The sequence below is a fragment of the Martes martes genome (genome assembly GCF_963455335.1).
Source record: "Martes martes genome assembly, chromosome: 6".
Classification (NCBI taxonomy): Eukaryota; Metazoa; Chordata; class Mammalia; order Carnivora; family Mustelidae; genus Martes; species Martes martes.
Genome location: NC_137893.1, coordinates 113508987 through 113526895, shown reverse-complemented (window position 1 = coordinate 113526895; position 17909 = coordinate 113508987). Strand labels below are relative to the sequence as shown.

The following is a 17909-nucleotide window of genomic DNA, read 5'->3' as shown; positions in this document are numbered from 1 at the left end:
ACGTAATTGAGCAAAATGTACTCAGCCAGCCTACCTTTGGATTTCAATTGTTAGATAATAAAATTAATAAAGGATCATTGAAAGAAAAACAGGCAGGGGCAGGATCCTTCCCGCCCCTCCCCCGCTTAGAGGAAACCATCGTTAAAGGGATTGTACACCGCGCTGGAAGGAGCCCTCCGCCCTTTCCAACGTGGTAGATAGATGACACAAACCTGATTGGATGATAGGCTTATCAGGGTTAATCAGATTACAACAGCCTGCCAACAAGCCCATAAAAAGCCCTAGATTTAGAAACTCTGGTAGTATCCTTCTTGTGTCCCCTCTTTCTTTGGGAGCTTTGTACTATAGTTCAATAAACTTTGTTTTGCTGCTCACCACTTTGGTATACCTCTTCATTCTTCAGAGCCGCATGACCGGAAACTGCTGGCACTGAAGGAAAAGAAATCCTGCAACAAAATATCCTTATATTTAAGGTTGTTTCAGCCAGGGTTTTCTTATGCTTGCAGCTAAATACATCCGGCTATAGTGCCTGTGGTAATGTGAGGATTAAATGGCAAAATACCTGGGAAGCATGGACACAGTGCTGGGCGGTCACTAAACATGGGTTGTTATTCTAAAGGCCAGGATCCAAAAAATCTGTAGGTTGGCTCTGGCTATAGTCTTGGCCTTGGTAGGATGTAAAGAGATGGGAATAAGAATGTGCTCAGGGACAAGGGAAAGGAGACTAGACCCCCTATTTTCTTTGGAGCCTATAGTAATGTTTGAGAGAAGTCGGTATTCCTGGTGAATGGAGAAAGTCTGGGAATGGGTGTCAACTATTGGGTCTGAGCCAATTACATTTGAGGGATGGAGAAGGGATAAGCCAATGATGCTGAGGCCTGGGGTGGGGGGATGAGGGAGGTGTTGCTTCTCCCAGTTCTGTAGAAATATAGATTGCTCATTATTTGGCATTAATTAATTTCTTACCAGGCTTCTTTGGAAGAGAACTTTGGAAGAAGTAATAGATTGAATCTGCTTAATTCACTGTGTGGATGAGGCTTGATGATCCCTCTTTTCTTGACTTGAAAGACCTGTGAAGTTAGGGGTTGTAAGTTGCTGAAAGCTGAATAAAGGATCAGAGAGACCAAGACACTTCGATTCACTTGACATTATCGGGTGCCCGCTGCACAGCATGGTGTGAGAGGCTGAGGTGTTGTGGGGATGAGATGTCCCTGTTCTCAAGTAATTTCAGTTGGGTGTGAGGCATCTGGAGTGACTCTGGGTGGTGCTTGGTGGGGGGAGGGAATCTGGGTGGAGATCTGTGACTGGGTGGGATCATCCAATAGTTGATGTCAGAAATGAGACAACCTTGGGCAGAGTGTGAAGGGAGAGGAGAAAAAGGAAGAAGCCAGTGATGGAATTTGTGGAAACATCAACAGTTAAGGGATTAAGAGCAGTAGGGAGCTTGGAAAAGTAAATAATGATCAATTCAGAGGGGTAGGAGACAAACCAGGAAGCAGTTTTGAGAGTGGCTTTGGTGTGAACTACCTCAGAAAAGCCAAGGGGGATGCTGATGAATGTATCCATTGAATCAGCTTTCTTGAAGGTCATGGGTGAACTGATGAGTGGTTTTTCTGTGCTGTGGAATGGGCATGGGTCTGATTACCAAGTTGGCTAGAGGACGGATGCTGTGGGAATGGAAACACCTTATTTTGTAAGTAGTTTGGTTCTAATCGGAAAGTGAGATGTTGGGTAAAATAAAGAGGAAGGTAAGTTCTTGAGGGTTCCTGGTAACGTGGAAGCCTACTCATGTTTATGGGGAGAAAGAGTGAGAGTGAGATGCAGAAGATATGGGGAAAGAGGGGTATGGGAATGACCCCACCCAATCATGGGGGCAATCAGCGGCTTGGGGACTGAGAGAAGAATTAGTCTTCCCATTATGGAGTGGCAGAGGACTCTCCACCACCAAAGCCAGTGGTATGATCTCTGGTAACAGATGGTGGTACTGGATCATTGTCCAGAGGGCTTAGGTAAGGAGTTTCAGAGATACTCAAAAGCGTTTCTGATTGGGGTGTGTTTGGTGTAATGTCCTCATGGCATCTGGAGCTGCAGCAAGGGGACACATGAGGACCTTGTTCCTTGGGATAACAGGGATGGGCAAGGACTGGCAACCCAGGAAGGACGTCACACCAATGCATCATGTGAATAAGTCATGGGAACACATAATGAATCATGTGAACATGTAAAGAGAAGTCATACGGACGTACCTTTGGATTTTCTGTTTATTTATTTGAACAAAAACATTTGCCATTTACCAGTTTTGTGGTGCTGTAATTTCCAGGGCCGTGCATAAATCTATAGTTTATACACAATGTATCTGACAAATTTCTGCTTTGAAATGTAGTAAAAGCTTCAATAATTTGCAATTAGGTAGGCTAGAAGGTGATGTCTTATTGTAATGAAAATTTAATAAAAACACAATTTTTACTTGCACCACATTTTTAAAGCAGTTAAAGCCAGGCTAATAAAAGTTGCCGCTTCAAAGTATGGGAACCTATTTCTTTCAGTGGTTAAGGCAGAATAGTTGTCATAAGTATATTTTGCTTTTTAAATGGTGGGGGTGAGAGATCGTCCTATAAACTAATTCAAAAGTGTTTGGAAGTGATTTACACTTTCAAGTTGGTCAAGCAGGCATGTTTCGTACACAATCTTATTTTCACTCATTCTAGGCACATACCTGTTTGGTTTCATTAGAGCCATGGTGGGAAGTCCTTTACCTTGTCTTCCAAGATGACACCCCCCCCCCCCCCAACTTCTTCCTTTTGTCTCAAGTGCCTCTGTTAGTGCTTTGTTACTTTGTATTCCAGAGTCCTAACATTCCACTGGAATCAATCATGGATACTTAGCGTAAAAGTACTAGGAAAACAGAAGGAATGGGCTATCTTAGTGAAGAAGGAAAAGATTCCTTTTGGAGAAGTCCTCCCCTGGTAAGGTAGGGCTGGCTAGGTGCTCAACATGGTAATTCTGAGTAGCCAGGGGCTGCAGGTTGGCGCACATGCCTGGGCACCCAGTGATTTCCTATTACTTGTTTAGTACACCCCTTTATTATGGTTAATACAAAGCCCACATGTGCTGCTTTCTGAGTTTTGATTAACATGGAACTGATTTTTCTTATGATACACCCTCAAAAACATTTGCAAATCTCCACCTCCCCAAATTACCAAGGATTTCTTCACTGACCTGCAGGAAGATAACTTTGTATTTCAGTCCCAAATCTGTACACAGCCAGTTTGATTGACTGGGAGCAGTGTGTTCAGAACCAACCAGTTATTTCCAGATAAAAACAGTCACACTGTTTGTAGACATCTTTTTAATGTTTTACTTTAAAACAAATGAGCCCAGTAAAAGAGAGCAAAGGAGATTACATTTCAATGATAGCTTGAGATGGGTATGAAATTCCTGATTGATTTGTTCTCAGGAACAGACAACTGTATTGTCATACTTGACTTTTAGAACTGCTCACTTAAAATGCACATAATTATATTAAGTTTCTCTTGCAAAAACACAACCATGTCATTTAAGGCAAAAAATATCAGCTTCTGGGGAGATAAGTTAACATTTCTGACATTTTCTCAGTCGGGTTGGATGAAGTGATCCATTAATTTTAGTTGCTCAGGTTTCATCCTTTCTTGTGGTTTTGCTTTGCCAATGGGCATGAGAATTAGTCATTGTGCCTGATATCCTCCTCTCTATTAAACTTGTTCCACCTGCAAATTGTGAACTTTCAGAATCACTGAGTCAATGGGAGGTGAGAAAGGCACCTTTGAACAGGAGAAAAAGACTTAAAAACTCAATAAAGTGTCTCTTACTTAAAACAAAACTGGCAACCCACAGATAATTAATTTAATTGAACAAAATGCAAACGTTTAGACCAGACACAGCAATATTTTTAGTCAACCTCATATAAGGGGATGTTTGCTAGTAAGCATTAGCTTGATCAGCCCTACATATTGAAGGCAGACAAACTTGAACTGAGAAAGCACGTGGCTGCTCAGTGCTCAGCTAAATTGTGCTTCAAGACACCATTTGGCCTTGACCAATGGGACTTTGCTAAGTGTAAATGGGAGACCCCTCTCAACTCTGTAGAGAGTAACACAACAGACAAAACCCTGCAGTTTTCATACAGTACAACTATCTCCGAACATCCAAGAGTTTTTGTGCTAGAGTAAGAGATAGACACAAAATAGTCATGGCTTCAATGTATAAAAGTTTTTCACATCATGGTTTATCACATTTTGCTATGATTAAGACCTCAGTGATGCATTTGGGCTTTGTTTCTGAATCTTCAGTCTTTAGCAATGCTGGATGAACTATACTGTGTCGGAGGCCTAAGGAGGGGTCCCCAATACATTCAGAATTCCTGCTGCCAGTGGGGTTCGATCCAGGACAGGGAATATCCAGGAATCAGTGCTACCTGAAAGTTGCTGCCTCCCTCCTCTTCCTCAACTGATAATTGGAGAGAGCCTGCCAAGTGCGTGGCAGGTGTCTGGCTTTAAGCCAGTGGAATGATGTGTATGTTTGTGTGTGTGTGCGTGTGTGCATGTGTGTGTGGTGTACAACCTCCTTGGGAGGGTGTATCACAAGTTCAGGTTGAGTGGAAACATAGTAGGTGAAAAACTGCATTTCATAATTTACTAAAATTCTGTGCTTCAAAAACGAAAGTCATTGCTTTAAAAGCTTGATAAAAATTTTTTTTGACTGGAGTGTAAAATTTAGACCCTAACTTCTGCATGTCTCCAGCAGCCAAGAAGACGCTGAATGATACACTCCAGGGGAGTGTGCTAGAATCCAGGTGGGTTGAGAAGAGGAGGCGTTTAAAATTTCAGTGTTTATCAAAACGGACAAGGATTTTTAAAGGTTGAGAAGCCTATCTGAGGAAGAGCAGAGAAGTGGTTTACTTGGGGATGGAAGTTGGGTAAAGCCTGGCAAAGTTCAGGAGCAAAACAGTGGCAGGGAACTGAGAAGTTAATGGAGAAGAAAGGTAGGAGGAGGGTTGGGGATAGGAGAGGGTTGGGGGAGACAGTTGGGGAGGATGGGTGGATTTCAGGGCCTCCTTCTGCCTTTAGACAGCCAGTTGCTATCCCTGCTTTGTCTTCCTGGCCGCTGAAGGTTTTTTTTTTTGGAGGAGCACTATGTCCCAAGGAAAGAAACTCTTCCTTCCCTAAGTCCTTCTGTGACTGGAGTGGAACTGAACTGAAGGGCTCTCTGGCTCCCCCTTGCCTTTTGAATGCCATGACCTTGGCTGAAGTTCTGAAAGCACTAGACAGGTTTCCAACAAGCAGTGGGCGGGGCTTGCTTTCTGGTGACTGCCTCTCTCCGTTTTGTTTCCCTTGGGTCCTTGCTGCTGTGCTATATGATGTGTTTCTGATCTGCAGACCCTACCGGGGGTACCTGGCTTCTAACTGTGAATGTGCACACCAGGAAACAGAACCCCTAATTTGAGGTTTGGGGCAACATTCTTGGGGGAGCGTAGAAAACGTTCTCTACAGTATAAAAAGTAAAGGAAGTTTAGTTACAGCCTTCCATATGCAAAACGTACTAGTTAATAGCAAAAAACATTCAGGGCATAGTAAAAAATAAACACGTTGCAAAATTCTCCGTTTATATATAAGAATAAGGGATGTTTAGGTAGTCGGATTCCCTAGCAATATTCATTTTCTAAAAAGATCAAGTTCTTCTATTTTGGTTTGTTTTTCTCCCTCGCATTGCCCTCTGAGGGCAAAGCTATTTTCGTTAACTTCACCTACTTCCTGGTGTTGTGTCTGGATTCTTTTCAGCCGTGCTCATCTCAGTCTTACCCAAATATCTAATTCCCGGGGATCCTGCCTGTATTACCAGTTTAGTGGGAATGGTTTCTCACACTTCCCCCTTCCCTGTGGCAGTCCTGGCAAGCTGGGGTTGGAGGGTGGGGGACGCCATTGCAGAGAGATCAGCCCCAGAGCCCTGGTCCTTCTACTCATCAGTGTTGTACTCGCGTGTGTAGAAGTCGACCGCGTATAAAGTTGATTCAGCCATTGTGGACTATGTTCCCGTGAAGTCACATGTGTCAGATAGTCTGTTTGCCCCACTGGCCCTGAATTTCATTATTTGCACACGTTCTAATTGAAGAACATTCTCGTCATAAAGGACAACATGGAAATGATGTGCAAAATTGCTTGCCACAGCGTTGAATCACCAAAAGCACACAGATTGACATTCAAATTACATCAATAATAAAATGACTGAATAGGAATGGGTTGGCAGATATCTTGAAAGAAGCAGCCATTTCTATGATTCCCAAGTTCTGCTTTACTCGATACCTTGTTAGCAGCGGTTGATGGTAGCCATTGTGTTTACATATACATTATGGCCTAATTTTGAAAACGTATTTTGTATTTAATCACAAAGCAGAAATGCCTGAAATTTGAAGTTGTTATACTCCCGTAATTTCAAAACACAAGAGTCAAATCTTCTAAGTGACCTAATCTTGACATTTTCACACACCCCATAGCGTTAGCAGTGTTTGGTTTCTCAGGATTTTTAACGCAAGGTACGTTACTAAATGAGTGGGTTAATGTTGATGTACCTTGGAATTTCAGCCATCCCTAAACATGCATTTTCATGCAATTAAAAGATAACGGGCTTATAAACTGCCTTTCATGTTCTTCCTGATTCTTGCAATTTCAAGTTTTTAGAAGGGCTTTCAAAATAGTTCATGCAACGATATGTATGGCTAAAGGAACTGCTTTGCTAGAAGGAGAACGGAGAACTTATTTCAGTTTGACATGAGGCAAGCTGAGGGCTTCCGTGCTTTCTCCTGCCTTACAAATGCTCTGAGATGATCGTGATCTTCCAGTCCTTAGAGAGTCCGACGCGAAAGCGGTTTCCCTGGCAGGCTGCGGCATGGCATCAAACGTGTCTGTCTCAGTCTCTTCGGGACCCACCTCTTCATCAGTTATAAACAATTTGGATTCCCTCCATTTGGGGTAAAAATCTTGGCTGCCTCTGGAGCCACTTGACTCACTCCCAGAAAGCTGTATATTCAGTTCCTCTGTCGACCTGATCAGGTTTTGCACCGACAGAGATTTGCCCAAGTCCTTGGGCACCGCGGGGCGGACAGATAACAGAGTCTCTCCCCCCATGTCAAAGCTTTTCCTTAGAGAACGGTCCTTGGTCAGATTTGACTGTGCAACCTGAACATTTTCCTTGGAGGCAACAAGGCAGGTGGTGACGTCGGAAATGCTTTCCTGTAAGCCTGCGGGGTTCGGGTGCAGGGTCTCCGGCCTGGGCAGATGCTTGATGGCTGGGAGAGGAGGCGGGATCTGTAAAGTTGTTGGGGCTGCTGGCTTAGGGGCCACGCTTATTTGGTTTGCAAGGTTGCTGGCGGCCGCCGCTGCGCAGCCGTCACTTTGACTCATTGGCACCTGTGTTGCTTGGCTGTGCATAGTAGGGCTAAGCGCGTAGAAAGTCTGAGCGCTGAACTCATTTGGCGTCAGGATGAACTGCAGGCCTCGAGAGATGTTGGCGCTCGCCGATCTGGATAAGCAGCCGCTGTTCTGTGCCGAACTGGACAGGTCTTTGCTATCCACGGGGCTCTGATAGTCAGATGTCTGTTCACATTCAAAAGGTGGGATCTGGAATGAGGCCAAAGTGAGGGCGGAGGCAGAGCCTTTCCGGAGGACCTGTTGATATATATCGAGCAGGCAGTCCAGCTTGGACTCGATGGACTGTACCTAAGGGTGGGGGAAACGGTCACATTTGAGTATAACCTGTTGGAAGAATGGGCTTCGTTTCTAGAGCCACCACAGCATGTATGTCTAGCTGTGTGTTTTGGCGGGGGGGTGGGGGGTGGGCAAGGGATGATTTAGAGGGAGAGGTGAGCTTCAGTCTCTGCATAATCTACCCCCAATACCCCTCCCCCTTAACTTAAAATGGACAATTGATGTTCTCAAAAAAACATATAAGCGTTTTACAAAAGCAGCCACAAGACCCCCAGCTCAATCAAGTTGCCTTTGCCAAGCCTCCTCCAAAAAATGATTCTGGGACTCTACGGCAGTCTAGTGAGGAACTCCTCTGATGAAATCAAGACCTTAAATATCAATGTAGATGACTCTGAATTTAAAAATAAAGGTACAGGGGTGCCTGGGTGGCTCAGTGGGTTAAAGCCTCTGCCTTTGGCCCAGGTCATGATTCCAGGGTCCTGGGATCGAGCCCCCCATCGGGCTTTCTGCTCGGCAGTGAGACTGCTTCCCCCCGCCCTCTCTTTGCCTGCCTCTCTGCCTCCTGTGATCTCTGTCAAATAAATAAATAAAATCTTAAAAAAAAATTAAAATGGTTAAATGCTTAAAACAGCTTAAAAAAAAAGGTACAAAATGCTTCCGAATTAATACTTGAGATATTTTTGATTGGATTGGGGGAGCAATTTGATTTCTGGACAACTGTCTTTTTTTTTTCTTTATTAAGTTTTTTATTTTAATTCCAGTGTAGTTAACAGAAGTGTTATATTAGTTTCAGGTGTACAATATAGTGACTCTGCAATTCCATAAGGTACTCAGTCCTCATATAATAAGTGTACTCTTTAATCCCCTTCACCTATTTAAATCCCCACCCCCTACCTCCCCTCTGCTAACCATCCGGGTGTTCTCTATAGTTAGTTAAGATTCTGTTTCTTGGTTTGGACAATTATCTTTGTATGAGCAGATACAGCTTCAGGGCTAATAACTGAGGTTTTGTTTTGTTTTTTACAAAAGAGTGAAAAAGAGAGACAGTGACAATCACCAAAACACATACGAAAAATAGATCTGTTATTTTACTGTGGAAAGTCTATAGTTGCTTCCAGTTCACATATTCATCGATGAGATGAAATTGTTCATTCCTTACATGGAAATCCAAGTGTTTTAGAGAACACTGTCTATGCATAAAAAATGTAGTTGCATTCACTCTTTCTTGATTTTCTTCTTTTAAAATATATTAATAATCACTGGGGCACCTGGGTGACTCAGTCGGTTAAGCGTCTACCTTCAGCTCAGGTCAAGATCCCAGGGTCCCAGGATTGAGCCCTCCGTTGGGCTCCCTGCTCAGCGGGGAGTCTGCTTCTCCCTCGGTCCCTCTCTCTATCAAATAAATAAATAAAATCCTAAAAAATTTTTAATCACTAAGATACATCAAATGACCTAATTTTTGATTTAAAAAAATTTGGATGGAAAAGTTAGCCACTCCAGTTGGATCATACCTGCTTCTCCACCTTGACCACCCGGCCGAGCATACTGAGGTCGTCGGGGGTCTCGTGTTCTGCTGTTATTTTCTCCCGGCTCTTCTTATCTGATGTGATTTGCCCTTTTCCGAGAATTTGGTCAACACTATCAGAGAAAGAGGAGATCAGATTATAAATGCTGAAGACAGAGATTGCCCCGGGCCAGAACAAAATATTTTGAAAAGAAAAATTAAAGACAATTATCTTTAATTTATGTAAGATGACATAAAAATGAGCTTGTTCCAGTTGATGTGCTTGTTTTCTTAACATGAGAATTACACATGAGATTAATTTTCTCATTATTCTGGTCCGTGATGAAGTCACTTATGGGCAATCTTCTGGAGGCGAAATTGTCCTGAACTACAAAGTAATTTGTCTGTTTGCATCTCCGACCAGGCATTTCCTGAATTTAACTGCTGAAAATATGACAAAGTCGCAATTATGATTATTTCACGTTAGTAGAACAGATGCTTCAGTGAACATTTACTGCACATCTGATATGCGGGAGCTAAGCCCATAGAAAGTGATCGTCTCCACCTTTTGGAATTCTAGTTGGAGAATGTGCTGGAAACTTAAGATTAATTCTACAACTTCTGTAGCAGTTCAATTTTATAAAAACCCTTGTTTTATAATAGTTCTATTAAAGAACTTGGAAGACCATGACCACATGGGCCGAGACTGTAACACCACCACAGGATGAGTTAAAACCATTTCCAAGGAGACTTGATCCCCTGAAATGGGAATTATTTTCTTTTGTGTGTGTGTTGGAGCTGAATTATCAGGAGGACGGACTCAGCATTCCAGTTTACAGGCAGTGCCCACCTCCTGCAGCAAATCTCATCTGTTATACTGCAAACTCCACAAGGACTAAGTTACTATTTTATTAATCTCTGAATGTCCATAGTGCCTGGCACACATTAAGGGCTCAATAATTGTCTGCTGGATAAATGAATGAACGAACGAACAAATCGTGATTTCTAGAATTGATCACCAGGTGGTTTACTAAGGGCCCAGTATATAACTCCCGCTGAGCTAAGTGTGCTATGGGCATATAAACAAATGTTTAAGACACTCTCCTTGTGTTTTAAGAACTCTTCAAACACCAACACTGGTAATTTGTGCCTAAGAATGAAGCAAGACTCTTAAAAAACTGAGATGACTGGACATTCTGGCTTCAAGAGAACAGAATCAAACGTGGTTGGAATAAGACACTGAACTCTTTTAATCACTCAGTAAGATGCTCACCAGAGAGACAGTGTGTCTCTGACACGGTGCAGGACCCTAAGAAAGGCAAAGCCCAGTCTTAGTCATGAGCAGGGGAATAGACTTGCACCCAGGAAACAACACAAGAGCCAACCACTCTTTTTTGAGTCCAATTCTTGGGCAAGATTTAATACCAAGATCATGAGTGTCTCTATGCTCTGTGGCAGCTCTCAATGGCTGTAGGAGGTCAGAGAAGGGAAAGGTCTGTTTCTAGGGGCCAGATAGTTGGGTAAAATTTGACAAGGAAGAAGGACAGCTTCTTCTTGAAGGATGGTTGGGATTCCGAGAATAACAAAACAACAATAGCAGCGATCATTCAAACGACATCAGCGACAACCATTAACAGTTACTGGGCACTCGGTTAGCATGTAGGAACTCATTCAATCTTCATGACAACCTTATGAGGCAAACACATTATCCCTATTTTTACAGATGAGAATACTGAGATATTGCAGGCTGCAGATGGAGGCTTTCATGTCTGATTAATATCCTTAAATAAAAAAATCTACATTTAAAGCAAAAGTCCAGTTATCCATGAAAAATGAATTAGAACTCTAAGCTTCAGAGAGTTTTCTCTACAACAGAGAAGTTACTCTCAGACGGTTTTTATGCCTGTTCCTTCTCAACAAATCACATTTCTATTGCTTACCGTGTTTGGAGACTTTTAATTCTACATAACATGTCTAGGTGACCAGCAGAATATTGTTCAATGACATCTTTTACATCATAGGGGCGTAATGTTTCCTTAAACTTCCGTTTTGCAACATGAAATTTCATAATCCTGTAAAAGCAACATGTTCCATGTTAATCTCCATAACTCTGCTAAAAGAAGTTATACCCAAATGGCTTGCTAGTAAATATGCGAACTCTGGGGGAAAAAAAAGTCAAGCATCACATTATTTTAGGTTCCTCCAGAAATGCAACATAAAAGCCCAAGATTATAGTGGGCAATTTAAGAATATCTCATGGGAGGCACACACTGAGAGTCGAAAAACACACAAAAGAGACTTAATGCTAAGTGTTATAGGTTTTTGCTGTTCACTGAAACCCTGAGTTAAAATCAAAGTCAAAATGCAATTCTGCCTTTTCTATGTGACCCTCAGAAGTTTAAGAAATAACACCTAGACTGCATCCCTTAAGAAATAGAAAAATTGTTAAAATGGTCTTTTATGTAACTATGCAATTTCAGATGTAGATATGTCTGCAAAACTTATTCTCTCTAGAGAAATGCATTCATATAGAAATTTATGAAAATTCTGTTTCATAAATGACTTTTGCAGAATTCTGCTCAATTAGGTAGCCAAGTTCCTTTTGTTTCAAATGTAACACACTCATCCACTAGGCTTGGATATCTAAGGTTTCAGAACCAGAGATCTCTTTTATTACAATACTTCCCTGACATAGACCTCATGCTTTTTTCTTTTTTTAAAAGATTTTATTTGAGAGAAAGAGAGATAATATGTGAGTGCTCGGGAGTGTTAGAATAAGCAGGGGAGGAGGGGCCAAGAGAGGGAGAAGCAGACTCCCTGCTGAGCATGAGCTCTGTTCTAGGACCCTGAGATCATGACCTGAGCCAAAGGCAGATGCTTAACCCACGGAGCCACACAGGTGCCCTGGACCTCATGTTTTAAAACAATATTTCTTTAAAAAAAATTTTTTTTAAGATTTTTATTTATTTATTTGACAGAGAGAGACAGCGAGAGAGGGAACACAAACAGGGGGAGTAGGAGAGGGAGAGCAGGCTTCCCACTGAGCAGGGAGCCTGACTCAGGTCTCCATCCCAGGAACCTGGGATCACGACCCCAGACAAAGGCAGACGCCCAATGACTGAGCCACCCAGGTGCCCCTAAAACAATATTTCATCAGTAAATCCCATGATGCCATAAATAGCTAAGTTGCCAAGGATAAACAGTTACTGCAATAACTTGGTATTATTTCTGAAGAAAGCAAAGAAGCATAACATTTTAATGAGTCTTTGCAGCCTTAGTGCAGGTAAATGTTAAGCCTGCCAGTGTTTTTTCAACTTCTAAATGGCTCATGGACTCCCGTTATCACACTCATGGATCCCAGGCTGGGAATCAGTCAATTAGGCTCTGCAAACCACAATTTGGTGACCCTTGGTGGAAAGTGGGAAGATTAGGTCTAAATGTAAAATTTAAACAGAAAATACTCACTACCTATCCTAACTGATAGCTGATTGCAAGGACCCCAACTTGTCTTATTGGTTAAGAAGCCCCAAACTCTATCTTGTAATTATATTATTAACTTCAAATTAATTGTATCTTAATTATTTTGGAATCATTTATCCATAACAGTCTTATACCCTCTCTCCACCATCTTTGCTCCATCAATCTCTTCTTTGTCCAGGATAAACTTTTTTGGTCTCTTTTATTGTTTGTTTCTGTTTACAGAAACATTTAAGCATTATTCAGAGGAAAGTAGAGGAACTCTGTTTTATTTTAACCTCTTAGTATTTAGCTTTAGTTCCTAGTTTGTTTATCAAATTTGTTTGGGGCTCAGTCTCCTATATTAAAAAAATTGTGAAAACTAATGAAATATCTACCCTGTGAAATTTCTGGCCCTGAGTAATTATTTGTTAACTATCTGTTTCCCCACACTAAATTGTCAGGTACATGAAAGCAGGTCTGGGCCTCTTTTATTCAACGGGCGGGGGGTGCTTAAGAAATGTTAGCTCTTGTTACTACTGCTCCTTCTACCCTGAGTGTTACGATCACCCTTCTTCAACACTGTGTACTCAGAGGTGAACACAGTTCCCTCTGCACTGTGGAAAGAAACATTTGTTGAATAAGAGAAGGAAGGAAAGAGAAAAAGAAAAGATCTGCTCATCTAGGTAATAATAAGAATAAAATCAGAAGAAAGGCTAATCTGACAGCCCAGACCCTCTTTACTTATCTTCAGAGTAGCTAATGGTGTCTGGGTGGGCAGGGTAGGGGGGGGAGGAAAAAAATCATCTTTATACATCCCTTAGGTGGTTTTTAATTGTTGTTTGTGTTTTCAATAAGATTACCATTTGTTATGTAAGTACTTTTTTTTTTTTAAGATTTTATTTACTTATTAGAGAGAGAGTGAGCAAGAGAGACAGCACGAGTAGGGGGAGGGCCAGAGGGAGAAGCAGGCGCCCCATGAGCATGGAGCCCAGTGTAGCCAGATCCCAGGACTCTGGGACCATGACCCTAGCTGAAGGCAGACACTTAACCGACTGAGCTGCCTAAGCGCCCATTAGGTGAAGTACTTTAGATGTCCTATGTTCAACAGCCCTTAAGACAGTCTTATTTCCCTTTCATATTTGAGGAAACTGAGATTCAAAGAACCTATGTGACTTGCCCCCTCACTAGCAACCAGTACGAGGCAAAGCCAGAATCTCACCCAGATATGTCTGGTTCTCACTCTCACATCACCTCCTGCTTTCCCGTGGCATCAATTCTTCAGATGCTGGAAAGATTGGCTGGGATCTTGGCAATTTTTATTCCCGGGCTATGGTAAATGACAGCCTACATGCAGAGGGACGAGCTTTGGCATGAGTTAGTGTGTTCCCATAGGCTGTAGCTTAGGCATTAGTGGTCTGTGGTGTGGCTGCCCAGTGGGGGGCCCACACACCTCCAAACTGAATGATCGGTTTTGTCTGCAGGGGGCCCTGCCCCTGTTTCTTGTAGGGAGTTGTGTGATTTCTCCATGGTAATTTGTCTCAAGAGTTGCATGTTTTTCTCTTTTCCTTTCACAAATACTTTAACAGAAGAACAATTTGAAGGCATTCAGTAGACAGTATTGTACTCTGGCCCATATTCAGTCATATTTTAAGCAGACCACAGATAATTTCATTTTATTTGCATAATTTACCATTTATGAACTAGCCAAATTAAAGGAAAATCCATTTTTAAATAATTTTGATCAATATTTATAATTTTGACTTGTATTGTTTGCCAATTTTTTTTGAAACCATTGTTCTCTCTTCTGTTTGCCAATTTTGATGGTACAAATACTCTTACCATACTTCATATTTCAAGCTATCAATGTGACATCACTGAACAAGAAGTTGGGAAGAGATGTGCAATATTATATCACTACATAGTATTTATGCCATGCAGATACAATAGATGTATATAACTCAAGAATATAAAGAGTAATATGTATTAAAGTGATTAGGAAGTAGTGAGTGTTGAATGTGTATTGCCTTTGTTTTTAATATAACTTATTTAATTGTGACTTTATACAATTTAAAGTTTAATAATGGCTGTATTTGGGGCGCCTGGGTGGCTCAGTGGATTAAGCCACTGCCTTCGGCTCAGGTCATGATCTCAGGGTCCTGGGATCGAGCCCCACATCGGGCTCTCTGCTCAGCGGGGAGCCTGCTTCCCCTTCTCTCTCTGCCTGCCTCTCTGCCTACTTATGATCTCTCTATCTGTCAAATAAATAAATAAAATCTTTAAAAAAAAAAAAAAAATAATGGCTGTATTTAACAAGCAGCAAAATTCCCAAAAATGTAACATTCAGCTCCCGAGAGTACAAGCCGGCTCCAGCCCAATCCTGCATATACGCCTCTTTTTCAAATAACTGAAATGGTATTATTAATCCAATTTTTGTTTTTTTATTTATTTCTTTTAAAACACATTTTATTTATTTATTTGACTCAGAGAGAGAGACAGTGAGAGAAGGAACACAAACAGTGAGAGTGGGAGAAGGAGAAGCAGGCTTCCCTCAGAGGGAGCCTGAGGTGGGGCTCGATCCCAGGACCCTGGGATTATGACCTGAGCCGAAGGCAGATGCTTAACGGATTGAGCCACCCAGGTGCCCCTATTAATCCAATTTTTAATTCCTCACATGAAGGTGGAAAGTCTATAAGGAAAGCACCAGAGGGAAAGCAGTACCTCCAAGGAGTGACACGATGTGTAGGCATCCATGGTAAGCCTATTAAGAACTCTAATATTGACTCAGCTTCGCATAGCTGTCATCACGTGGGCACACCCGAACACCACAGAAGACCATCAGTTTCCCATCTAGGACTGCTGGTTGCTTAGCATTTCTCAGGGCATTACCCAGTGTAAACAAACCATTTTACCTGTTAAAGATTAAGTTTTCTAAGATGGACAAGAAATATATTTTCTTTTTAAAAAATTTATTTTATTTCATTTTAGTTTTTTAAGCACTCTCTACACTCAGCATGGGGGTTCGCACCCACAGCCCCAAGATCAAGAGTCGCAGGCTCCACTGCCTGAGCCAGCCGGGCACCAACGGACAACAGAGTTTCTTAACTGTCTTTGTTGTAGGTTGAAAATGAAAGCGCTGAAGAGGCCTGAGGTGAGATATGAAAATTCTAAGTTGGGCAATATGTTTTATAAATGTGGAGGGAATGTTTAATAACAAAAGTCTTTTGGAAACCAGTAATTTATATAAAGGAGGATGACAGTCATTTTGCCTTTGCCAAGGACAGACCAACCATGTACTAATAGCTCTCAAAGCTGTTCCCTCCTTTCTATTTGCAATACTGTATAGCCTTAGAAAGAATAAATCTTTCAAAGTGAAAGTGAGACCACATTGCCCCCCTTCCTAAGATCCTTCATTGGTTCTCCACAGCCCCTCAAGTAAACATCAAATTCCTTAGCATATCGTCTAAGGCTGTTTACGGACTGGCCGCTGTCTACCTCTCTCAACTCTCCCCCCTACTTTGTGTTTGGAACTTGAGGTTCCAGCAACAGTAACAAAAATATTTGCAGGTCCACAAAACACATTCAATAAATCATAGGCTTCAATTATTTGCACATGCTATTTCCTCTTCCCGAAATCCTACGATATCTTTAAGACTCAGCTCTAAAGTCACTTCTTTTATGGAAATTTCTGTGATTCTTCCAAAGTAGTTAGTCACTTGCACATCAACCTCTATTTTAGTACTTAGCACACCACCCTGTAATTATTTGCTTATATGCCCGCCTCCATCACCAGACTGTATGAGGTCCTTGAATGCAGGCCTATGTGCTTTCCCCTCAACAAGCCAACACTTGGTGCAGGGTTTAACGAACATGAGAGGTTTGTCTAGCAGCACTACGAAGGAGACTGGGTGGGCAACCTGAGGGAAGAGGGTAATGGATGGGGACCTCTCACCTTCTCTCTCCAGAGGCTCATCTCTATTCATTCCTCTGCATGCAGCCTGCACTCCAGGCCTCCTGGATTTTTCTAGTCACCAAAGTGCTAATTTCTCAGGATTCTGTCTTTGCACTCTACCTGAAATGCTAACGGTTCTGTATTCAGCCCGAACATCTTTCCTTCACCTTCACAGGGGTAGATGGTCTTGCTTTGTGCCCTCAAGTGCACGGCCATGGAGGTAAATCTGAGGCACTGTACCTCACCCACTGACTTTATCAATGTCAGGGGCTATGGTTTTTACCCTAGAATCGAGCATAATCTCGGACAAGTATTAGAGGGTCCATAAGCGCTTGCTGGAGAATTGAATGGGGATTAGTCACTCTCCAGTTGTTCAAAGTTGTTTATGTTGTTTTGTGGCAAGGCAGATGCTTGTCAAGGTCTTCTTCAAAGAGTGCCTTAGAATAGGTTGGAGTTCTTCAGGCATATTTTAGAGAGCATAAATCCAGAGCTATTCGAGGTACAGACGAGGGGCAGAAAGTTTTTTCTGTAAAGGGCCAGATAGTAAATATTTTATGCTTTATGGGTTGTCTAGTTTCTTTCTTTCTTTCTTTCTTTCTTTAGTTTTATTTATTTATTTTGACAGAGAGAGATCTGAGCCGAAGGCAGACGCTCAACCGACACCGAGGGACCCAGGCGCCCAGATCTTGTATTTTAACACAAAATAACAAGAACGAAAAAGATACTTTGCTATAATACAAGCTCTTCTCCCTCACAGGTGTCTGGCACACACGTTCTCAATAAAGCTGCCAAGCGAATGGCCTGTTCTTACTGGTGTGGCTGGAGCGTCCTTGGGAGGACCAAACGAAGGCTGGGGGGTAAGGTCTGCTCTCAGGGGCGTCTTTTTTTTCACGAGCGTCAACTGCACCCCCAGAACCAGTACAGCGGGAGCAAACACTCCTAAAGCTTGTTTCCGATGCAGTGGGGGTGGGGGAAGCAGACCTAGGCTGGCTAGGTCTGTGAGAAGGAAACGTCTCGCACGACGCTGACATGCGGCGCAGTACCACTAGAGGGGGGAAAAGATTCGTCACAAACCTGATCAACCGTCCCCCTCCGGCTGAAACCGAAGGCAGTCTGCTCACACACTTTTCTGAGCACGAAGAAATAACTACAGCGAAGTTAAACTCTGGGTAGAATATATCTATATATACACACAAACACATGTGCACTTATAAGGAAATGTAGGTGCATTTGTTGTGCTGCCATGAGTTATAAAATC

General features: G+C 42.2%; 1 protein-coding gene across 1 annotated transcript in view; it reads right to left on the bottom strand.

The window, feature by feature from the left end:
- Positions 1–3337: 3337 nt before the first annotated feature.
- The window catches only part of KCNQ5 (potassium voltage-gated channel subfamily Q member 5), a gene marked incomplete at its 5' end in the record, with an annotated part of 518313 nt that continues 503741 nt past the window's right edge, over positions 3338–17909 (bottom strand). Inside the window, 3 exons of the mRNA XM_080805542.1 lie at positions 3338–7751; positions 9251–9377; positions 11184–11315. Coding sequence (XP_080661668.1) covers positions 6789–7751; positions 9251–9377; positions 11184–11315 — 1222 coding nt within the window. The 3' untranslated portion in view covers positions 3338–6788. The remainder of the gene's footprint in view (positions 7752–9250; positions 9378–11183; positions 11316–17909) is intronic.